The 25400-nt window shown below is 41.6% G+C and overlaps 2 protein-coding genes across 3 annotated transcripts; one reads left to right on the top strand and one right to left on the bottom strand.

Annotated features, from left to right (window-relative positions):
* Positions 1–47: 47 nt before the first annotated feature.
* On the bottom strand, positions 48–18514 carry trim65 (tripartite motif containing 65). Its single transcript, XM_061809776.1, has 8 exons — positions 17915–18514; positions 17396–17820; positions 14674–14769; positions 14038–14268; positions 4263–4431; positions 4088–4177; positions 3451–3668; positions 48–2353 (listed from the first exon to the last, which is right to left on the bottom strand). The coding sequence occupies exons 2-8, from the start codon at positions 17816–17818 to the stop codon at positions 2045–2047; spliced, it is 1536 nt and encodes a 511-aa protein (XP_061665760.1). The 5' UTR covers positions 17819–17820; positions 17915–18514; the 3' UTR covers positions 48–2044.
* mrpl38 (mitochondrial ribosomal protein L38) lies at positions 17750–23031 on the top strand. 2 transcript variants are annotated; one of them, XM_061809784.1, is made up of 9 exons: positions 17750–17883; positions 19277–19465; positions 19771–19902; positions 20008–20210; positions 20279–20351; positions 20443–20488; positions 22168–22326; positions 22449–22585; positions 22680–22988. In XM_061809784.1, exons 2-9 carry the CDS (start codon positions 19312–19314, stop codon positions 22814–22816), a joined length of 1041 nt encoding a protein of 346 aa, XP_061665768.1. In that variant the 5' UTR covers positions 17750–17883; positions 19277–19311; the 3' UTR covers positions 22817–22988. The 2 variants fall into 2 exon arrangements, with proteins under 2 accessions (XP_061665768.1, XP_061665767.1); XM_061809783.1 differs by lacking the exon at positions 17750–17883 and adding an exon at positions 18655–18797 and having other exon boundaries at positions 22680–23031.
* Positions 23032–25400: the final 2369 nt, after the last annotated feature.

Genomic DNA, 25400 nt, shown 5'->3' with positions numbered 1-25400 from the left:
TTTACTGAGATGTACCAGTAAAATCACCAAATACTGAATGGCAATTTAAAGGCGAAAGCCTGGGAAAACAAAAAACATTCCGCATCATGCTACACTTCACAATGAGTGATGGATATACATTACATAATGCATCTTTTCAAAGTAAAAAATGGTCACATGTGCAACAATGCTTATTGTCCACAGTTAAAAAGATTTTAAAAGGAATTACACTTTAAAAAAAAAGGACAACTATTGGCATTGGTAGTGTAGTTATTCCCATATCTGACATGTCTTTTGGAAAAAAGCAGTTGACTGGAATACGCTTCAGCTTCCTCCAACAGGTGGATACACAATGAGGAAAGTCCTTATTTAATCCCCTGCTCAATTTGTAAATGTACTCACAAAGACACTTCCAATTGTTCTCCTTGTTGATAATGGTAAGAGTCAAGAGCAGGGGTGCCCAAGCTTTTTTACCCAAAGATCCACTTCTCAAGTATCTAGCCTTTCGCGATCAACCGGGGCAGGGGCAGGGCCGGACGTTTTTTTTTTTTTTTTTAGAATGACCAATGATGAAATAGAATGACCCAAGTCACAAAGCTATTTTCCTATTTTGAAGTATATTGAAGATTCTTTATGTGTAAATGTATGTTTGAATGCCTTGCATAACCGCATGAGCCAATATTACACAACATATTCAACTTTACACATTTTTTTATAACTATCGGAGTTCACGTTGTTGATCACTAAAGACTGTAGGAATGAAAATGCACACCTGGGCTGCGTCACTCACATCTGTGGATTTGTCCAATTGCAGTGAGAATACAATCTCCGATGTCCTTCCACACATCAGCTGTGGCTTCACAGTGCCGTGTAACTGTACTCCTTTACAAGTGCAGAGATTTTATTGAAGATAGTATTTCCGCCTTATTTTGAAAAGATTGGAACAACGAGTCAGTTATGCCTCTTTTACCATCCCTCCATCTTGGAAGGACTTCTTGTTATTAACGATGATGTGATGAGAACAGAACGATGCTTCAGTGGTGGCTTTCGCTGCCAAACTATATTGTGTGAAAAGTGACTGCTATGCAGCCAATTGGGATTTTAGTTCGTTCACTTTTCTCATTCTCAGTGTGCTTTTCGGCAGAATGTCGGTGTCGTATTTTCCATGAACAGTTTGAAAATGCCACTCCACATTTCACTACACTGGCAGATGAGGCAAATGCACTTAGAAAATGAGTTAAAAAAATTGTCCGCCTCCTATTCCGTATGAAAATGATACGTTTTTATCTTCTTTACTGCACCATCCATACTTATTGTTTATTATTAAGATTTCTTAAGTGAGAGCTTAAAATAGAGGGGAACTCACTGACAGCGTCTTTTCCTGTACTGTCGTTGCTTGCACATGCGCGGTGAGCTCAAGTTAAAAATAAAATACGGCTCATGTCCTTTTGTTGTTTTTTCTCGACACGCTGTCGCAATCAACCGAAACTGCCTCGAAACATTGAGTACCCCTGGTCTAGAGTACTATTGGTAAATGTGAAGTGATCCGTGAAATAAGTAGTAGATCACCTAACACTGAGCCAGATTTCTCCCATTCCCACAAATGGACAGGCGTGTGTCAATGTGCTAGATAACTTTGGACAATTACTAATTACTCCGGCTCTCAACTCACGACCACCTCACTGAGGGGCCAATAAATGGGAGACATACTTAAGGATCTTCCAGCACCCAAAACGTACTCCTAGGGAAACAAACATGTAGATAAACACGAGAATAATTTTAAGGTCATGGTCACCCTTCGAACCTGACAAGTGAAAGATTTAGTTAGAAGAAGTGAGCCAAAATATTTCATCACTATGCTTGCAAACAGATGCCGACTTGTTTTTGCTAAGTGATCAAATGCACTTAATTATTTTACCCAATAATATGAATAACTTATCATTTTTATAAACAATAGTGCAGTTTTACCCATTTTTGACCGATCATTTCCCCCCACTGTTTTTCATCTACAATTGAGGACATTTGTAATAAATGTCTCAGTTTAAATAAAAAGCAAAATGCACACTCATGCAGCGCACAGTGTGACACTGACGCCCTCTCCGATCCAGCAAGCAGGGAAGAGCTCCTGGGTGAAGGCACAGTGGAAGTCGTGAAGCTTGATGTGTCCATCTCCGTAGAAGGTGAGCATCCCCGTCTCATAGTCCAGCAAAAAGCCGACGCGGCCGTGCTGAGAAGATCCATCCAGGGTCTCCTTGCGGCCGTTGTGCCAGGCATTAAGCTGCTTCTCGTCCAGCTGCAAGCTCCAGGACAGTTCGTTCATACCCAGCATGCACCTCCGACCCTTCTCTTTCCTGGGGATGGTGTTGTAAGTCACCTGAGGACGGGAAAAGAATGTCTTCATCTGCTCGGCTAAACAGTCATCGTCCAGTCATGCTGAGTATCCCAATTGAGGATCTGCTCCTTTTTAACTTGAACTGGATCAACTCCTAACAAATGGAAGGATTTAGCTTGGGGAAAAGTTGCTGTTCATGTCCTCAACATTACTATTGTCACAATGCTAGGTTACTCATGTTACATTACTTCCATCCATCTATCTAGCCATCCATTTTTTGAGCTGCTTATCTTCACAAAGGTCACGTGAGTGCTTGAGCCAAACCCAGCTATCTTCAACTCAATGTACAACTGGAACCAGTGGCCATTACAGTGCAATCTGCTGGAATCATTCAGCATTACAGACAAAGTCATATGAATGTACCAGTATTCATCATTTTGGTATGATTTGGGCAATTATGTACCAGTCTTTGGTGGGCCGTATTGAAATTGTCAATGGGCCAGATGTGGGCCACGGGCCACAGTTTGCCCACCCTTGCTCTAACCTGTCATCACTATGGCACCATCTTATATCACTTACATAACATAAAATGGTAAGTTTTTCACTAAAGGGTGTTTAACCACCCCCCCCAACCCCTGAACTCTTGCTTCAAACACTACTTTTGATATTCTTAATCTTTATTTAAAACACTAAAATGAATCCATCAGTGTAGGTACACTGGAAAAAAAGTAAAGAAAAAAAAATTTAAAAAGACTTTTTGTCCCTAAAATGAGTGAAAATGTGAATAAGATCTTGTATATTCAAACTATTTTTGTCTTGCTGAAAATTTTGAAAGTCAAAACAATGTTAAATTTAGTTTAAGGCAAACTTGGACTGGTCACCAGCCAATTGAAGGGCAAAAAACAAAAACAAAAAAACAACCAATTACACTACTGGACAATTCAGTCTTCATTAAACTAACTTTGCCCTTTTTGTAGGAGTAAACTGGATTACCCACACGAGTCTAGTGAGAAAATACAAACCACTTCTGAGATTCACACCCAGGACCTCTCAAGTGTACAGTAGATGTGCTTACCCACTATTATCTACTGTTTGTATCTCAGATCAGCACAATTGAAATATGGAAAAGCAACACGTACCCCCAGGTAGGCCCACGGTTTGGAGACCTCCATCTCCCAGTAGTGCAGGCCGTGTTTGAAGCCCTGGCTGCAAAGCACCTGCCAGGTGTGATCAAAGCGGGATTCGTGCTCGACCACTGGACGCATACCCGAAGTCAGGTGCTGCGCTCTCCGGTTCTCTTGGGACAAAACCAAATTGCCGTTGGCTGTGCTGGGGTCAAATGTCAGGGAGCACATGTCTGGAGTGAAGGAGACAAGAAATTAATGGTTTTACTCATCACAGGTGTTGACAGGGATATGTCTGTCTTTTTTTTTTTTATTAAAAATGACAAAAAATACGCATAGTGAAGACTATTATGACCTTAATAAAGGGGAAAAAAGACAAGACAAATGAAGTGTATTTTATTAATGAATCACTGATAATGGTCAAATTAAATGTTTTACTCTGGGGGACAAAGGCTACTGGGTTTTTGTTGCTAGACATTGTTTTGAAAGATAAGCGATTTCTGGCAGGAAAAAGCAAAAGACAGTAAAATCCAATTGATGCTCGCTAACCTGAAGTCTTATGAGGTAAGCAAAGGTTTTGCTACGCATCATTCGTGACGGTGGGTAAAAAGGGAGAAGCTTAGTTTGACGTCAAATTCAAGAGAAGACTTACAAGCATTGAGGCCCTCCTTGCCACCAGGGTAGCACGGAGCAGCTGGACTGGGAACCACAGCCAGAATGGGTCTCTTCTCCTGAGGAGAACCTGGCGGAAACCGATGAGAGCCATGAGAACACACAGGCAGCAAGACTGAGCAAAGAAGAAGAGCGGAGGAATTCTTGGTGCTTACCTTCGACGTCCTGACCCACAACGGTGCATACAGCTCTTTCGAGGTCCTCAACCACCAGCTTAGACATTCGGGTCAGGACTTCCATGATGCCGCTTAATCGATCCTGCAGGTGATAAGTCACGTCCGAGGGTATTTTCTTCAGGCATGGAACTTCTACGAGCATTGATTCCTATCAGAAGAGAAGTGTAAGGAATAATTGTGATCATAATTATCATACATTTGCTTTCAATGAAGAAATGCTTTGCTCTGCCCTAGATAACGTGGCAGCCTCCTAGCAGGAGATGGCAAGAACAAAAACATCTAATCATCAGAACTGTTAGAACTGCTGCCTGTTAAAGAAATGATGACCACACATGTATTCAGCAATCTTCCACACACGCACATGAACAAACATGTACACCTTGTTTCAAACTGTTTTGCTTGTCGTCTCCTTTTTGTAACAGCCATGTAAATAAGGGGCGTCTTAAAACTAAATAAATAGAGGTGCTGAGGAGAGGATAATCAGAGAGTGGTGAATTGTACGAGACAGTTCCTCTCCTCTCTCCTCGCGAGACTTGAACTGGTGTCTTTGCTTCCTTTTTTGTCCTGTTTAATGAATGTCTGATTGGTGAACCTGACATTTACTTGGTCCTTCGAGCCGGATCTCAAGATACCTGAGGTTTCCAGGGGCCGAGTCGACGTCCAGGCAAAGACCGTGGCCACGGCACTTGAGACCCTTTCCGGGACTGGGCCTCGACTTTGCGCTTGGAGGCTGAGGGTTGACGAGAAGCCGAAGGAAGTGAAGACATCTCTGGTGAGTAGGAAACTCCCACACTCATGAGGAATGAGTGAATGCACGTCTGAGTGACTGCGACAGAACCAAACCTCGAGAATACTAGTCACTATCGAGTAGACTAATTAGTCTATAAAACTGAGAAAAGGGCAAGGTGTGCCCTGTACGTGAGCTCCGTGAAACGTGTGCATGTGTAAAAGTGTGAGTGGAGGTTCGCTACCTCATTTGAACAGGAAATTGAGTGACAACTGTTTGAGGATGCAGGGGTAAGAATTGACCCCTCCGTAGAAATTGCATCATCTGCGTCGCTGACCAATCAGAGGCCAGAGATCTGCATAAATGTTGGCGTCCGCCATTACCTCTGACAAAGTCGCACCGTCCAGTATAGCTTTTGTTCGCGTTTTATCACGTATTTGGGTTCCTTAACAATAGATATGGTTAAGAGGTGTAGTCACGGACTTTGTAATGGTGACGACAGGTATCCTGATAGGCTAGTTGGTGGAGTTCAATTCGTACCCTTTCCAAAACCGAAGACCGAGTACGAAAAATGCCTTCGATGGATCAAACTTTGTGGAAGACGGCATGATCAACTGAATTCATCTAAAATCAACCCGAACTGATATGTTTGCAGAAGGCAAGCCCTATATTTGATTTTCAATACATGTCTCATATAAATGAATTAGCAGTTCTTCGCTTGCATAACATAGCTACGTGTGAATGATTGACACACTTGATCTGTGTTGAGTGATACTTTGCGAGGACCTGACTGCACAAACGTGTCTCTTTGTTGCTGGCTAGCGAGCTAAGCTAAACCGGACTAGCGAGTCCTAAAAGCCTTCGACGTGCACCGAGACACCAAGACTGAAGGAAGGATGTTTGAGGACACTAAAGTAGTGATTGTCGTACTCGGTCGGGACTTACGTAGGTTCGGCACTAATTCAAGAATAATTATTGAGGGAAGCGCGTGATGTTACACAAAGAAAACGAGAGAAACAACTCGTAAATCAAGCCTCGCCTTCTTCTTTTCCTTCATACGGCGGGTCACAAACTGCTATACAGATACACATACAGATACTGCACACAAGTGTGATAGGTAACACGAAAATAGAAAACTGTCAATGACGAATTCGTCTTTGGGTTATAATATATTATATTATGTGGCTTCTCGGTCTTCCTCTGACTCCGGAAAGATCTTGCGCTAATATCGATGGTTTCTCCGTCGATATGCATGGAAATAGCATTGAAATACCCCTATCTGAAATACTTGAAGCCCTGCTGTCTGCTCTTCAACGATATTTCACTATTCGGTAAGAATGCGAGTGAAAAATCAGCGGGTTAAATCGGACAATTTCGCTCTCGTCTTTTCTTCCTACGCCGCCATTTTTGCTAATTGTTTGTCTGAGGTTAGCAAGCGTGGGGTGACGTAACTTCAGGAGGCGTGGTTAAGTGCCTTGTACGGAGGGGTCAATTCTCCGCCACTTGTGGTAGAAGCTTGAGAATTACCTCAAACGGAACGTAATTGTCACCCTGTTAGGGGGAAGTCAGTATAGTCACCCAAGGTGAACCACTGACTACAACAGGGGAAAAACAAAGAGCAAAATAGTTGATAAATAGCAAAATAGTTGAAACACAACATCTGAAAAAAAAAATAATGATGTGTAAGGACTAGAAGTTTGTAGAAAGCAAATGTCCTACTAAAACAAAACATCTAAATTTGTGGATAACAATATGACTTTGCTGGCCAGCTCAACATACACACAAAAATATATATAGTTAACCTGCAGGATAAAATAAGAGAAACACACACACAACCCCCCCCCCAAAAAAAAAAAAAAAAAAAAAAAAAGCTGGACTCAAGATGATGTGAAAACGGCCATAAAAGGTATCACATTTCATAAAGTTGATGTAACATAATTCGTCCAGGGAACGGAAGACTTGAGAAAATCTTACCACTTAAATGGTGTGGAAGTACACCAAATTTGGATGACAGCAAAGTACTTTCTCACACCAGCAGGGAGTTCAAGGGTTAATATCCCGCACTTCTGCTAGATTTAAAAAAAAAAAGCAATTTTTTTCTACCATTGCAAGAGCAAAATAAAACAACAATGAACCATTTGAAGAATATAGAATTGGAATAAATGCATGTTTTAAAGCAAACAGTGGCATTCCTGAAGATCACACTCCAGGGAGTGTGTATCAAAGGCAATTAAAAAAATGCTCTTCATGTGAATTCAAATAATCCTATAAAACAATGGATTGAAAAACATTGGGTTGACAAACCAACTGGCAGCCTGTAACAATACGTTAACCAAGCACTACACGCAGAAAGAGTGCTACATAATAAGAAAAAGAAAGTTGACACCTTTCTGACAGAGGAAGGAGAAATTTAAGGAGTTTTATGCGAAACATTTAATAATTGTGGCCGCAGATGAGGAAGAGAGCAGCCATCTCTCCATTAAAAATATCACAACTAAATGCTCGCAAAATGCAACTTTTTAATTTGTCCCATACGTTTTTTGGGAAGAGATGGCTTGCTGAAACTAGGACTGCGCTTAATTCCCTCTCTGACAGGAAAAATAGAAGTAAAAAGAAAAAAAAGGAATTACCGGGAGGACAGTTAAATATCTTACAAAATAGGAATCCACCGCTCTATTATTACACCTTACATATTCCAAACAAACCTCCCACAAGAACAGGAGATTTCTTTCTGCAAACAGCTGAAGACGTGATTGAACAACCACAAAATGACGTAGGAAGTGACTCATTACATGTCACAATGTAGTATAAGATAAACTTATAACAGCCCACACCAGATAAAATCATGATTATCTGTACTCAGATGGTATATAAGTCGTGGTGACAGGAACAAGACTGACTGACAAACTAAATGCACTACACAAGGAGGAAAAACAACAGGAGTGGGAGAGTTTGGGACAATTTGTTTTGGTAGTATGAAATGTTCCTGATTGGACAGAAAAAGAACCGGATTTGGATTGGGACGACTGAACTGTACAGACAATATATTATTGGACAGTCTTAAACAATCTGAGACCAGATGCTGCTGTATTCACGGTGGTATCACAATCTACACAGACAATACTGGAAAAATAGAGGAATAGCGACAACTACAGGGAACACAGTGACACATGCAGAGCTACTACAAAATTTGCTCATAGCAGTTCAATTACCAAAAGAAATAGCCATATGTAAATGTGCAGTACACACATCAAATACAGACAAAAATCATTAGGAAATGGATTTACAGATAAAACAGCAAAAGAAGCAGCAGCCAAACCCTTAATGGGATTAGCTGACCATGTAACCAATGAAGACATACTTTGAGATGATGTGTTGAACAAAATGCAACAACAAAGCTTACCAGCAGAACTAAAAATGTGGAAAAAATAAGGTACTACATTACAAAATGGGAATTATGTCAGCAGAGATACGAAAAAAAAAATATTCTTAAAACATTTTTTAAGTGGGCGGCAATCTTGAGCCATGGAAAGTCTCAGGTCTCAACAGGGGGAATGGTAGCCTTGGTACAAAGGCATTATATGATGCATGGATTTAATTTGTATGCAAAAAAACTTTTTTGTAGGGCTTGTTTGATCTGTGTGCGACATAATCCACAAGGGAATGTGCATCCAAAACGTGGTCAGTTTCCTCAAGCTACACATCCATTCATCCCTCCATCCATTTTCTTAGCCGCTTATCCTCGCAAGGGTCGCGGGGAGTGCTGCAGCCTATCCCAGCTGTCAACGGGCAGGAGGCAACGTACACCCTGACGTGGTTGCCAGCAAATTGCAGGTCACATGGAGACAAAGACAAACAGGCGCACTCACAATCACACGTAGGAGCAATGAGACAATGATAGATTTAGTCTAACTATACATACATGACAAGCACGTAAGGGTCTCATTCCATTCAAAACACTGTTTGGGAGAGCATACAAATTACCAATATTTTCCACACAATGAGAGATAGACAAATGATGAAGGAAAAAAGGTACTTGAGTTAATTTGTTCATTGTAGGAATTTTTTTGATTTTGAAACCATTGTTAACACAAACAAAACTAATTTGTTTTTATTGGCCACTTGTAAAATAGCTGTTCTCATTCCCACTGCCAAGGTCGCTGTAGTCCGGTTACACATGGGAGTGAGACTGCTGTCATAATGGCAACAGTTAAATTTTACTGTTGGGTGTTGGATGAAAATTCTACCCGTTATTTTCATTTTTCTGTTCGAGTGGTACCTGTGGGAACCACTCAAGGTCCCACCCCAAAAAAAAAAAAAAAAAAAAAAAATAGATCAAATAAAATAAAAACAAAACAAATTGGATAACTACATACAAAAAATGTGTTCAAAAATTGTGTCGTTTGCACAGATCCAGAGATAATACCAATGGTATGAATCGATAACGAAGGCGAAAAAAAAAAAATACAAAAGTTGGGGGATTCTGTATATCTATTAACTTCTCTTGAAAAACAAAAAAAAACTGTTTTCTAATGGCGTGTCACTAGGAAATTTCACATGCATCAATTTGATAGGACTAGAAACAAATTGGGAATTTTATCAGCATTGATGTGCAAAGCCATTTTTGTGCCATTGTCATGGTGGTGTGACAGTAACTGTCTTTTTGATTTTTTTACGCCGTATGCCTTTCCTGATGCAACCTTTCTGCATTTATTCGGAGAGAGAGCTGGAGCCAATCCCAGCTAACTTCGGGCAGCGGAAGACTACACCCCAAACTTGTCGCCAGCTTGTCGCAGTGCAGATGTCGACACCATCACTGAGCGGGAATCGATCTCACGCTGCCTTCACTCGAAATGTCACTCTGAGGGAAACCCGAACTACAACGTGGCTGTCAAGAGAAATGAGTTCGACATCCCTGCACTACACCAACAAGTTACTGTGCTTTAATAACCTTATTACTGTTATTTGTTTATTGTTTGTTTATTCATCCTATGTCTGTTTATGAATTAACATCTACTGTACATGCAGTTTTATCCGAACACTGGCATAGACTTAGCAAGAGCTGAATGACATGGACAAAATCGCAGAAAAAAACACGTGGATACACCTTACACACTGTAAAAGGTCATCTCAGCTGAGTCACCCAAGGGGAAAGGTGAGCAAAGACCAGCATACGGTGGGTGCAGATTTATAGTATTTGAAAATACCTGAAGGCTGGTGAAGATTTAAAAGACACTTGACTCAATTAGGGGTGACTTGGTCGACATGACTTCAAAATGGCTAAATATTATGATAGCATGTTGGGCTGCAACATTGACAGCCGTAATGATATTTTTGGTCATATGCTACTTTTGGACACCTGTAAAGCTGACAAAAATACATAACAACAGAACCAATAATTATACTCAGTCAACTATGGCTACCACACATAAGATAGAGGCGCAACCTCATTTCAAATAACTTTGGTAAACAACTATGCGGGAGGCATGAGGCATAAGACGAGGACACCATGTGTGCCTCCTAGTGAATCAGTTCAGCACTTTTTCAATTCCTTGGCAGAGTCTAATTGGTGGGGATTCCATCCTTGGGCTTATGCTAAATGAAAAACCCCACTTTCTTCTCACCATTTGCCAATTCAGGGTTCGCACGCGGCCCTAAAAGTCCCTAAAAACCCCTAAATTTTCAAAGGTGCATTTAGGGGCTCCTAAAAGTCCTTAAAATCCGCGAAAACCGGTCAAGCCCCTAAAAAGGCCTTAAATTTAAAAAAAAAAAAAAAAATCAAAGGGAGGACCTCTACCGCCAAAATTCTCCCTAAAAAATAAATTAATCTTTTATTTAAAAAAAAAAAAAAACAGCAATCCATCTGGCGTCCAAATCAGCCAGAAATTGTCAACGGAAGTCACCGTGTTGACAACCAGTCGCCATCTTGTCGATATTCCATTGTTTGTTTCCGTGAGTAGGCATTTCACTTTGTCTTCGTTACGACGTAGTGTAGTTCTTTCATCGATCCAACTTGTATCAGGGGGAAGTGCATTTTTCAAGAAGCTTGGGTTGAAAGTAAGGAGTTTGGGAGCTGGGTTCGTCGAGATCCAAAAGATCGGCACATGTTTTACTGCCATCTGTGCAAGCAGAGTTACCAGCTTGAAAAGATGGGCGTCAAAGCGCTGGAGTCGCACCGGAAAAACAGGAGACACGCTGATTTGGCGAAGACTCTCTCATCTTCCGTTGGTATGAATCTGTTTCTAAAATATCAAGATAGTGAAGCATCAACTTCAGGCAGTGGTACTAGCAGTGCATGCTTACTAGGGATCACAAAAAACCGCTGACTTTCATAACCGGTTTTAACCGAACGGCTGTAGCAAAAAAACGATTAACCGGTTTTAAAACCGATAGCATTGTGGTGTAATTCACCCGCGGGACCTCGAGTTGGGGCGTGGGGTTCCGCATAGACTGTTTTTGTTGTTGCTCTTCCGGAGTGACGAGTTCACAGAGTTTCCCCCTGTTATGAGAGTAGTGTTTTGATGTCTGCCAGTAAAACAAGTTTACTCCCATACTTTGGAGCGTTTCCTCGATGCCATGATTGATGTTTCTTAGATTTAACTGAATGTTCTTCAACAACGGAACCGGAAGAAATGATTGGAAATTTTAACCGATTTCGGAAGTCCGATTACGGTTTCGGTTTTTAAAAAAACCCGAAACCCGGTTATAACCGGTTATTTGTGCCCGGTTGTGATCCCTAATACGCACCTACAGTTGTCCAGCCAGAATTCAGGCTTTGTGAACGTAGTTCAATACACGAAGACGGACTCGTTAAAGGCAGAGATCGTGTGGACTTTAAAAGTGATCTGCAGCCATTACGGTTACAAATCTTGTGAAAATAATTCGAAAGTGTTTGCAGTCATGTTCCCAGACAGTGACATTGCTAAAAACTACCACTGTGGGGAAAGGAAGACTTCGTACCTGGCTACATTTGGCATCGCTGCCCACTTTTCATCTGTACTACCTCAAAGCCAAAAAAGCCAGAATAGAGACTGATATATCAACGCTTATTGAGAAGGCTGACAGGCTGTGTGAGGAGGCAGAAGAAAAGAGGAATCTGAGGTTTATCACGGAGGCCAATGCACTCAGAGGCAGAGCAAAGGACAAGAGAGCCACTTTGGCACCTCTGCAGCAACAAATAGAGGAGGCACTGGGTAGGCTCAAGGAGCTAGAGTAGGGGTGCTGAAACAGACATCAGGAGAAGACATTTGTGTATATAGTTGCAATTGTAGTTAGAATCTGTTTTTCTGCATACTATTATGTGAAGACGTTGACAATGGTCATATCAATGAGAACTACCACAAGGGGCGACAGGTGATCACTGTCACAGGTACTGAGGTACTGGAACATTTGATGAACCAAGAACGGTTGATGGCACCATTGGATGAGTCTTTTTTCCTTACTCTTGATTTCCCACGATGGCCCTAAATTTTCCGTGTCGGCCCTAAATTTTTTCCGTGTCAGCCCTAAATTTTTCGTGTCAGCACCTAAGAATGCCCCTAAAAAGCCCTTAAATTTTTTTGGTCAGACTGAGTATGAACCCTGCAATTTAATGCTACCTTAAACCCGAATGCCATACAAAAGAGTACGTATACTATGGAGGGAGTATTTTAACCGAAAAAGCCTGAGGAACATTTTTTCATTATTATGATTATCATTTTTACAAATAGGAAACAAAACTGGTTGTTATTAATGTAGAATGCAGCTAACAAGGTAAACTATAGTTACATCACATGCATGGGCCCTGAGCCACTAATGCGTGTAATTCCAACAGAAATCCCAACACAATGTACCCTGGAAGTAATGACTAAAACAACTCCTAACACCACTTGTCAGAAATGAAAAAGTGTTTATCCAACAACTAAGACAGTAAATGATTAACTGATATTTTCTACTAATGTTGCATTGGCTAATTTCTTGTGTTAGCTTTACAGCGACAGATTTCAAGGTGGGAAGTCTCAACAAAACATGGTGTCATGATATCCATCCATGAAGAAATGCTCTGCTCTGCTCCAATTCAGTTACTGTCTCTGCCTGCAATGAAGAAATGCTTTGCTCTGCTCCAATTCAGTTACTGTCTCTGCCTGCAATGAAGAATGCTTTGCTCTGCTCTAGAAAACGTGGTAGCAAATGTAAGATAAACAGGGGGGAAATGTAGGAATAATTGTGATCATAATTATCATGTATTTGCTTCCAATAAAGAAATGCTTTGCTCTGCCATCGATAACGTGGTAGCCTCCTACCAGGAGATAGCAAGAACAAAAACATCTAATCATCAGAACTGCTGCCTGTTAAAGAAATGATGACCACACATGTATTTAGCAATCTTCCACACATGCACACGCACATGAACAAACATGTACACCCAGTTTTAAACTGTTTTGCTTGTCGTCTCCTTTTTGTAACATCCATGTAAATAAGGAGTGTCTCAAAACTAAATAAATAGAGGTGCTGAGGAGAAGATAATCAGAGAGTGCAGTGGTGAATTGTACGAGACAGTTCCTCTCCTCTCTCCTCGCGAGACTTGAACTGGTGTCTTTGCTTCCTTTTTTGTCCTGTTTAATGAATGTCTGATTGGTGAACCTGACAAGAAGATATTTTTTCTTTGGTAGTTGATTCATTACAAGTACGTGACATTTAAAACATAAATCCAACTTTTGTTGACACAATATTAATGACAATTTAGATTAAAAGCCATTTAATGCTCAACGAATGCTGTTTCTTAGCAGTACGAGCACTATGTATGGGTTGTCCAGAGATGTTTGTGCCCAAATCCTCTGGGGGGGAATGGGGTTCAAAAAGTTTGGGAACCACTGACTTCAGTAAGCGCCTGATTACTTTTGTCTGTCTGTATACGTCATTTACTGTCCCATCATTCATCACAATTAAGAGAATCCTGCCTGTGATGAAATAGCGAGCAAAAATGCAGCAAGGCGAGATTCGAACCAGCCAAAACAAAATGCGAGTGTTAATGAGGCCATGCCAAACCTTGATGAGTTCTGTATCTGAGATGTTGTGAAGAGTTGCTATCTTGTCCTGGCTCGCTCGCAGCTTCTTGGCGTTCTCCTCCAGCTCAGTGAGACGCGCCGTTGCCTCAGTCATGACTGCCTCTTTTTGCTGCTCCATGAAGCGCTCGGTGGACTCCTGCCGCTTAGCCAATACTTTTGTCAGGGTGGAAAATTTGACGGTGACCCGGCTGGATGTCTGCTGCATCGTCTCCTGGTTATTGCAAAACAACAACAACTTAAGATTAGAATCATACAGTTGGTTTGGTTCATTTATTGAGCTTTGGAGATTGACAGCACCATACGATGAGTACTGTAAGTATTTCCATAGTGATGCATTTTCAGTGAGGTGTAGTGGTTAGTACATCTGTCTCACAGGTGAGACGTTTGCACTGAGTTTGCAGTTTTTCCCCATGCTATTGTGAGAAAAAAAAAAACGTTTCTCCTTTAAGTTTCAAAATGTATCAGTATATAAAAACATTTTCTTATGTCATCCATTTCTAATCAATTCAAATGACTTGAATCATAAAACAAGCCTCGAATTAGATTTTTTAAATTCGGGTTCCACTTAATATTTACTGTACATTTCATTCAAGTGAGGATTAAACTAAATAATTACCTTAGCTAGGCTGATATTTTCAGTTAGGTGGTGAATACTTTGTTCAGTTTCTTCAATGAGTTTTGCCACCTCCTCCTTCTTCTTCTCCAGTAAAAGCTGTACAAAAAAAGGGAAAAAAAACCCACAACAAATTTATATACACTATTTATTTTGCATAGCTACTTACTTCCCCAGAAACGAGTGAATGCGGAGAAAGCTTTGCTGCAATGTCACAGAAAGCACTGATTATTCAATAAATTAGGTACATTGTAGCAATCACTGCAGTGGATAATTTATTTGCCATGTCACTTGATCAAAAGGTGGGTAGCTGATCGCAGGCACATGCAGACAATAAACCATTCAACCCAACGGACAATTTGGAGTCTTCAGTTCACCAAATATCCATGTTTTTCGGCCCGCACGATGGCCTGGTGAGCAGATCTGCCTCAACGGTTTTGAGGTTCAAATCTCGGCTCCAGGCTTCCTCTGTGGACTTTGCATGTGCTTCCCATTTGTTCGGGTTACTCCAGCTTCCTCCCACCTTCTGAAAACATGCATGTTAGGGTAATTAAAGGTCAAGTGTACATATAACATTATTTACTTCAATGTCTATATGAAAAATAAAATTGCGGAAGTGTGATTCGATGACATCCAAATGATATTGGCGGCATCCCCTGTCCGTGACGTCACCCCGGACATTCGCCATTGAAAACACGCGGTGGACCACACTATGGGAGACGAACACACACCTTCTGACACGGAAGCTCTTTTCGAAGAAGAGAACATCACACACCCGAGTGAAGTTACCAGGGCAATATTACCCTATTGTTTCGAGCCATATTCAGATGATTTGCGATCACGGCCAAACTGCCTCCTTGTCCGATCCATTTCGGCGGCGGCGGAGATGAGCCATCGCAGCCTGGCGCCACGACGAGCAACCCCGGCCGTGGGTCATTTTCGGCGCCGAGGTGGCTTATCATGGCGCCAAGGCGGGCTGCTTTACAGCGTTCTTCATACCCGCCGCCGTCCGCGATGAACAACACCGTCGAGCGTTGTCGTCATACGCGGCTGAGTGCGGCATTGTCGGCAGCATTGTTGATAGCCGCCGCCGTCCGCGAGCCCAACGAGCAGCCTTGGCTGAAGTGGCTTATCACAGAGCAGAGCCGGGCTGCTTTACGGCGCTGTCGTAGCACGCGGCTGAGTGCGCCATTGTCGGGAGCATTGTTCATAGTCACTGCCGTCTGCAAGCTGACGCCATCTGACGTGCACATCGACATATTTAGCACGTCTGTCATAAGTATGCGGATCTTTCATGCCAGGAGTTAAAAAAAGCTCCATGTCAAAATCATGTTTTGTGGTGAAAAAACACATGGGTCCATGTCGGCTGCCGTTTTTTCCATTAATAACATACTAAAAATTAGGCATTTCATGACTGTGGCCCTTTAAAGACTTTAAACTCTCGATAGGCATAAATCAGGGGTGCTCAATGCATCGATTGCAATCAACCAGTGGATCGTGAGGAAGTTTCGATCGCGACAGTGTGCAGTGAAAAAAAGACACACCAGTCGTATTTTTTTTTTTTTTTTACTTTAGCTGTGCAAACAACGACAGTACAGAAAAACACGTTGTCAGTGAGTCCCCCCCCCCCATTTTAAGCTCTTGCTTAAGAAATCTTAAACATTAGTATGGATGCTCGAGTAAAGAAGACAAATGTATCACTTTCATACGGAATGTGAGGCGGACTTTTTTTCACGATGTCATTTTTGAAATGAGTTTGCCTCATCTGCCAGTGTAGTGGAATGTGGAGCGACATTTTCAAACTGTTTATGGAAAATACGACACTGACATTCCGCCAAAAAGCAAGCTGAGAATGAGAAAAGTGAATGAACTAAAATCCCAATTGGCTGCACAGCAGTCAGTTTTCACACCATATAGTTCAACAGCGAAAGCCGCGACCGAAGCATCGTTCCGGGTTTGTCACATCACACGTAAGAGAGGCATAGCTGACTCGTTGCTCCGATCTTTTAAAAATGAGGAAATATTATCTTCAATAAAATCTCTGCAGCTGTAAAGGAGTACAGTTACACGGCGCTGTGAAGCTACGGCTGATGTGTGGAAGGACATCAGAGATTGTGAGTGTTTTTCACTGTGGTTAGACGAATCCACTGATGTGACACAGCCCAGGTGTGTATTTTCATTCGTATGGTGTTTAGCGATTATCAAAGTGAACTCAGATAGTTACAAAAAATGTGGAAAGTTAATTATGTTGTGTAATATTGGCTCATGCGGTTATGCAAGGCACACAAACATACATTTACACGTAAAGAATCCTCAATATACTTTAAAATAAATATGTTTTGCATTTTTTGTAGTGGGTAGATCTTTGTGACTTGGTCATTCTATTTCGTTATTTGTCATTCTTTAAAAAAAAAAAAAAACACACCCCCATCGGTCACGAGAGGCTGGATGCTTGAGATGTAGATCTTGGGTTAAAAAAGTCTGGGCACCCCTGGAATAAATGGTTAGCTATCGGGCTATATATGCCCTGAAATTGGCTGGTGACCAGTGCAGGGTCCAGCTAACCAAAGCTTGATGAGGATGAACAGTATTGGACATTGATTGGTTGGTAATGTCGCAATTTTTAAACAAGGCAGGAAGCTAGAGTGTCTTTAAAAAAAAAAAAAAAACACTATGAACTATGAGACTGTGTTCAGCACTACGACACATAATGTGAATTGTGTACCTTTTGTTTTTTCCTTTCTGTCTCCAACAAGTCCTTGTCATGGTTCTTGCACCTTGTGATGGCACACTCGCAGCACACCGGCATCTTATCCCGCTTGCAGTAATAAACTAAAGGCTTATGATGATGATCACAAAACGTGGATCCAACTTCCTCCCTGATGCAGTCTTTGCAGGACAGGCTGGTATTGCTTTTCGCAGATTCCACCAGGAGCGACAAGGACACGTTTCGCTTGAGGATGGGCCGGGCGGCAAACTTTTCATTGCACATGGGGCAGTCAGGTGCAATACCAGAAACTGATTTAGTGTCCCAATGGTGAGTGATACACTTCAGACAGAATGTGTGCCCACAAGGGATGGTGCCTGGATCTTGAAAGTAGTCTAGACATATGGCACATTTAAGATTATTGGAGCTCTGAGAATCCATCTCTGCGAGTTGGGGCGAGAAAAAAAAAAAAACAGCAACGTGTCTGAGACGAGTATAAACAAAAGGTTGGTGAAGATGCCGTAAATAATAGCTTACCTGTAGTGAATTTGGTAGGAAATTACGATAAAAATGATCCGCACCATAAATATCATATCCCTCTTCCAAAATGTCTCATACTCCTAACTGATGATTCGACAACAAAGCAACACAGGCAACCAAGCAGCTCATAAAGCGTCGCGCAGTTAGCTAAACACACATTAACGTAGCAAGGTGGACAGAGAAGCTAAATGGAGCCTGAACAGCTTCAGCTTGGAGCTTCAGAACAAGACAAACATACTGAAAAATAATAAAAAGCGGATATTCTAATTTATTCAATGCGTTTAACAGAAACGAACCAAATCATTCCCAAAATTGACAGCGTATCAAAATGCAGCGTCACCTGTGACCCTTCCCCAGCGATGACAAAATGATGCCTTTAAGTACTACTAGAAAAATTAAAAATCGCACATTCCTATAGTCTATGTATTTTAATGGCTTTTACTGACAGCTATTATCCATCCATTCATCCATCTTCCACCGCACAGAACCACATCATATGCAAAGAGCAGGGATGCGATTCTAAGGCCACCAAACTGAACCTCCTCTACGCATCGGCTGCGCCGAGAAATGATTTCCATAAAAGTTACAAACAAAATCGGTGCTTTGTTCACATATATTGTAGTATCAATATGAGTATCGTCATTATTAGTAGCAGTAGTACCAGAACATGTAGTATCGTAATCGTGTAAAAACGGCCCTTTAAGTATACTCTATATGTAAACAAAACAAAAGAAAAGAAAAATATACGAGTTAGCATGAATGTCTTTTTTTTCGGCCACCGTCGCTCCATCCAAAATGGCGCTCCGCAAGGTCGCTGTCAGTGTTCTTGGGAATTGTTTTGATTTAACGGTCAACAACGCAAGGACTTTTAGCACAACAGGGAAAAGTAATGACGCTTGGGTAGTTTTATTTGTTCAAGACATGCTGTTTAGTGTGTGCACTTATTTTAATGCTGGGTGCGGACGCTGCTTAGACTCATATCCTGTGCTCACATTCGCTTGTGCCGTAATATTTTAAAAGACAACTATTAGTGAAATTGAAAAAGTGAAATAATCAAACTTTCACTAATTGATGAAGTGAAATGTTGAAATTTTCGCTTATTTATAAAGTTTTAGTATCAACGATTAGCTTGATTAAGTAGTGCTCTGTTTAAGTGTGCCCGTGAAAAGTTGCCACTCTTCTCTGTTAAAATGTATTCATCTTGCTTCACACTGAGCTGTATGTAGCGTATATAAATCAATAAAAATATGATGAAGTTAATAGTTGAAATAGCAATGTATTCTTGGGTTAGTTTTCCATGGTGTACAGGAAACTACATAGAATAATAACTAAAAATATTTGTGCATTTCCACATAACAGTGTTCCTCTGTCGACGGAGTCCTCCCTTGGGTCCGATGCCAAATGAAGACATTGATGTTCAAAACATTGACACAATCGAGAAATATCGCAGCTTCAACCGTTACTTGAGACAGGTTGAAGATGCGAAAAACAAGCTGGTCTGGTGGAAGACCTATCAAGGTTATTTGGAGAAGGAGGATCCGGAACATGGTGAGAGACAAGAGAGGACGCCACCATATTATCCTTTTAAAGTGGGGAACAGTACAGTGAACATTTTTATTGACTTGGGAGATGCGCAAACACTCGATACACACCAGCTGCTCCTTTATTAGTGTATGGCAAGATAATTTGGTCAGAAAATTATTTTTGAGACATACGACAGTCATACATTTGGTGATTTTAATTGGACCTGGTGTTGCTCAAAATTACCCCAATTATCATTACGGTTTAGAAAAATCAAGATACATGTTCACTGCTTAAACCTTGATCTTTTTGTGATTTGTGTGTTTTGTCAGGTGCAACACGGGTGAATATCGGACTACCTTGGTATCGACACTCTAGAACCGATGAACTGAGAGCAAGGAGGCAGGTGATGAAGGGGAACAAGAAGAATGTTGACTTGGAGAGGGAATGTCGTTTGCGCACATGTAGGTTCAATCACGACGGTACTGAAATTATAATAATATAGAAGATAAATGGATGGACTACTTTGGACCTAGTTTGTAATTTAGTGATCACGTTTTCTGTCTCAGTCAAGATATCTGCGAATCGCGTGCAGGAAATATGGGAGAAGAGCAGTGGCCCATTTCATATAAAAAGACTGGCAGACCACTACGGGGTCTTCAGCGATCTTTTCCCGATGGCGTATTTCCTGCCTCAAATACCTCTTCGGATCCGCTATAACCAGGGAACCGGCAGTCAAGTGCATTATGGGAATGCGCTGACACCAACAGAAGTATGGGCAGTGTAACAACGGCTGCTTGCAATGCATTTTCCTTATGCTTGTTTGACTTTCTCACCCAGGCAGCATCTGCTCCTGTAGTCAGCTTTGATGCTGATGAGGGCTCGCTTTGGACCCTCCTCCTCACCTCACCAGGTCGGGCTGCACGTTTTAGTACAATGCAGCTACCATCTAAAAATTCTCATATGTTAGTGTTCAACATCAAACATATTTTTGTGTTTTTCAGATGAACATCTTCTCGATAATGAAGCTGAATACCTGCACTGGCTTGTGTAAGAAATTCAAATGATAGTTTTATTTGATTTTATAACCAGCAAATGTTTTTGTAGAAGCAAACTTCAGTGTTAAAATGTGGGGGAAGTGAACAACTGCCTAGCTGATCATGCAATGGATGGACAAACATGGCATGTGGGTAGATATTAGGTATATTATCCCCATTGTGATGTAAAATTGGGGCATTATTGCAGAAAGGCTTGCTCACAAACAAAATAATCAGAAATAGGCAAACAGCTAAAGTTTTACTCGATTCATATTGAGGCTTTCAATACAATCTCATGAAAAAAAACAATTTTCCCCCAAATCCCTTTAAAATCACTGCTCAATGAAGTATATGGATCATAATTTTTCAAATGATAACCAAAGATGTTTATTAGCTGAACAGGAGACAATTCCAGGTATAGATTTAAGGCAGGGGTGGCAAACTCATTTTTGTCATTTTAGATAAGGTTTCCCTCAGAGGGCTGTTATGATTGCAAAACCATCAAAATTTTAAAGAATCAGAAATCAAGGGTAATGTTTTGCAACCATTGTTCATATTTGGTAACTCAAAAATGCTTATAAAATATCAATGTTATCATGTATGACAATTTGAAATTCTCACAAGAATCATGGAAGTTGATTTGCTTCCACAGGCCAAATAAAATCATATTGCTGGCCGGATCCAAGCCCCGGGCCTCGTGTTTGACACCTGTGATTAAAGGGTTTGCTCAAGAAGAGGCTTTTATTTTGCACACGTGCACTGAGATAGTTTATGTATTGTTAACACTATTTTCAAATCCAAATTATGCTGGTAATCACAATATAATGCTTGATCAAAACCCTTGTATTGTAAAATATGAGAAAATATCATATCCATCCATCCATCTATTTTCATCGTTGCTTATCCTCACGAGGGTCAAGGGAAGTGCTGGAGCCTATCCCAGCTGTCAATGGGCAGGAGGCGGTGTACACCCTGAACCGGTTGCCAGCCAATCGCAGGGCACATCGAGACAAACAGCTGCACTCACAATCACACCTAGGGGCAATTTTAGAGTGTCCAATTAATGTTGTGTGTTTTTGAAATGTGGGAGGAAACCGGAGTGCCCGGAGGAAACCCACGCAGGCACAGGGAGAACTTGTAAACTCAACACAGGCGGGTTCCAGGTATGAACCACGGACCTCAGAACTGTGAGGCCAACATTTTCCAGCTGGTTCACCGTGCCACCCACTTTGCCAATTTGAATATGAAATGCACATTTCAAACATGAATGGAAATCACGTTTTAGCAACGCTTATCCAGCTGACCCACCGTGCCGCCTAAAATATAATAAAAATATGATAATATTAGGGTTGGACAGCAAGTATCAGAAACTTTCATTCAAAGCGTGCAAACTTTTTTTTTTTTTTACCAATCATGAAATAAGTAGGCATAATATAAATATTTTAAAAGTTTGTTCCTACATCTACTACAACCACCGCAACTGGTAAGAGATGTCACTGTACATAGGCAATGCATTTGTTTATGGTGTAAAACTTAATAGCAACTATTTCAGTTATAGCATATGTTCGTAATTGCATTGTTTTTCTAATCAGAAGCGCAATTTAGCGGTGTCGCACTGTAAGTGCTTTTCATTGGACAGTAGCGATGCGTGATAACGTGTGATGACGACGACTTTGACTCGTATTTCCACAGTGGGAATATACCAGGTGGAGCGGTCCAGGCTGGAGAACAACTATGTCACTATCTGGCTCCTTTTCCCGCAAGAGGAACGGGCTTCCACCGCTACATTTACGTCCTTTTCCAGCAGGGGGGGCCCATACGCTTCCAGGAAGATTTAAGGCCGTCTCTATGGTGGGCAGCAGCGTGATCTTTGCCTCCCATAACTTGGGCAGGCTTTGAGTTCTTACAGGGAATTGACATTTTTACCGCATGCATAACAAATAACAATAGCGATTGTTGCTTTTTTTCCGTAGTCATTCACTGGTAGACCGTACGTTCAAAACAGTGGATTTCGACAGAAAACATCAGGACAGCATGACACCAGCCGGTCTGGCGTTCTTCCAGTGCCAGTGGGATGAGTCTGTCACCAGCACCTTCCACAATACACTCAGTGAGTAAATCTGTATCGCGGCCTCCAAAAACGAATCTTATTAGTGTATCATGGCTTATCACTCATGTTTAATGATGAATATCTTCACTTGCAGAGATGCGAGAGCCTGTGTTTGAATTCATCCGCCCTCCAGTTTACCACCCACCGCAAGTGAAATACCCCAAAGGACAACCTCTACGCTACCTGGACAGATACAGAGATGGAAAGGAGCAAACCTATGGCATTTACTGATGAGCAGTCGTTTCAAATTGACAAAGAAGACAAGCATACGTACATGTTCAATGCTGAGAAATGTCTGGTAGTCACACCATTTCTCTTTTTTTATGTTTTGGGGTTGTGTTAAAAAAATAAAAGGAGATTTTCATTAAAAAAGAAAGCTTTTATCATGGTTAATGTAATATGCCTCTGCATCTATGTGCTACAACTAGTAATGTTAGATCAGTGTCTTTGTTGAATTACTGGACAACATATTGTTTTAATTATTAGTCTTACCTTCCACTATATTCTACCCATAAGTGTTTTTAAAAAAATAAAATAAAATAAAGCAATAAGCCACTCAACAACTCAGCCCCCATGCCACTACCAATTTGTGGCACAACTGGCTGCATCATAGGCTAGAGGTTCTCCCTGTACCTGTGTGGGTTTTCTCAGGGCACTCTGGATTCCTCCAATATTTAAAAAAAGAAACATGCATTAATTGGAGAGACTAAATTTCCTCTATGTGTGGGTGCCGGTGTTGTCTGTCTCCATTTGCCATGTGTTTTATCATTGTCATTAATGGTCCCCAGTTATTGTCTTACTTTTATATTTCCCATTGCCATCCATTGAGGTTGAAAAATGGACTAAATGTAAATAGTTGTCAGATAATTTAGAAATATTTTACAAAATATCATTTCTTTTTTACGTTTTGTGTTTGAAAGCACAAGTAAGCGGAGAAAAAAACCTGCAAATTCCAACTTTATTCAGATTTTTCTTCCAGTTTTATCAAATTCAGAATCCAAGCTGCAACAATTTCAAAAGTCAAGGTCTTAAAAAATAAAAAACTAGATAAATAATTACATACAACAACCAGAGCAGCTCAACTTAAATTTAAAGACAAGACAATGGAGTCCAACATTGTTTAATTTTTTGCTCCGATCTTGCAGAGGTGGTACAACCTTTGTAAATTATAGCCCATTAGCACCAGCTGTGGTCACTTCTCACCTGTTTTAAAAGCTCCTCAAATCCAGCTGACCTATGACTGTCCTAGAAGCAATGGCTGCTGTTTGGTTCTTGGTTGTGCTGGCACATGCTGTCTTTATCGGCAAAGGTGATTATTACATCGCCCCCTAACCCCCCAGCTCAAGTTCTGTTGAAAGAAGACTGTTTGTGTCCTGAACTGAGTTTGTCTCTGCAGGATTTTCTTTTCCTACTGCCACTGCACATTCTGAGTCTGATGTTAGGCTGAAGAAAATGCCGGGTGAGAATGTTATTGGTGAATTAAATCTGTTTGACATTAACTTTGTTTACATTTGGTATAGAAGTGTCTCCTGAAGCTGTTTCGCTAAAGAGTGCTATTGAACTTCTCCAGTCTTTGGATTCAGTCTTGGCACTGCATGCTAAAGAAGGTAAGAGTTTAGGGAGCTTTAAGTTCTCTACTCCAGAGTTTCACCTTTTCATTGAAACGGTGCATATTTTAAGTGTTAAAAATGTATGTTTCCTTTTTAAATCGGGGCCTGCTGAGTCAAACACTGCTCCCAATAGGAATGGCCACAAGCGTATTGACTATTTTCTGCCACCTGGTGTAACTGGATTTTTATTCTCCCTGAAACTGGCATGACTTTCTGACTGATTATATTATCAGACACTAAGGTGCTGTGACCCAGAGAATAGTTATGACTAAAGTCCATTTTCAGTGTCATTCTTTCAATTCAACTCAATTGAAAATATTTTTATTTTTGTGAAGATCTGTTGAAAACAAAAGTGGTAGAAATTGATGCAGTACTTGGCTTGGGAGAGGTTTTACTGGACAATCCAGAAGGGCTCACGAGCACCAAGGTCCACCACGACGACGCCTTGAGCCACAACATGAGCACCAAGGTCGTCCACCACGACGTCTCCTTGAGCCACAACATGAGCACCAAGGTCGTCCACCACGACGACGCCTTGAGCCACAACATGAGCACCAAGGTCGTCCACCACGACGACGCCTTGAGCCACAACATGAGCAGCAAGGTCGTCCACCACGACGACGCCTTGAGCCACAACATGAGCACCAAGGTCGTCCACCACGACGACGCCTTGAGCCACAACATGAGCAGCAAGGTCGTCCACCACGACGACGCCTTGAGCCACAACATGAGCAGCAAGGTCGTCCACCACGACGACGCCTTGAGCCACAACATGAGCAGCAAGGTCGTCCACCACGACGACGCCTTGAGCCACAACATGAGCGCCAAGGTCGTCCACCACGACGCGCCTTGAGCCACAACATGAGCGCCAAGGTCGTCCACCACGACGACGCCTTGAGCCACAACATGAGCGCCAAGGTCGTCCACCACGACGACGCCTTGAGCCACAACATGAGCGCCAAGGTCGTCCACCACGACGACGCCTTGAGCCACAACATGAGCGCCAAGGTCGTCCACGACGACGACGCCTTGAGCCACAACATGAGCGCCAAGGTCGTCCACGACGACGACGCCTTGAGCCACAACATGAGCGCCAAGGTCGTCCACGACGACGACGCCTTGAGCCACAACATGAGCGCCAAGGTCGTCCACGACGCCGCCTTGAGCCACAACATGAGCACCAAGGTCGTCCACGACGACGACGC

This window comes from Syngnathoides biaculeatus, chromosome 22, assembly GCF_019802595.1.
Source record: "Syngnathoides biaculeatus isolate LvHL_M chromosome 22, ASM1980259v1, whole genome shotgun sequence".
NCBI lineage: Eukaryota > Metazoa > Chordata > Actinopteri > Syngnathiformes > Syngnathidae > Syngnathoides > Syngnathoides biaculeatus.
The sequence above is the reverse complement of the archived record's forward strand: the minus strand, read 5'-3'. Positions and strand labels throughout refer to the sequence as shown.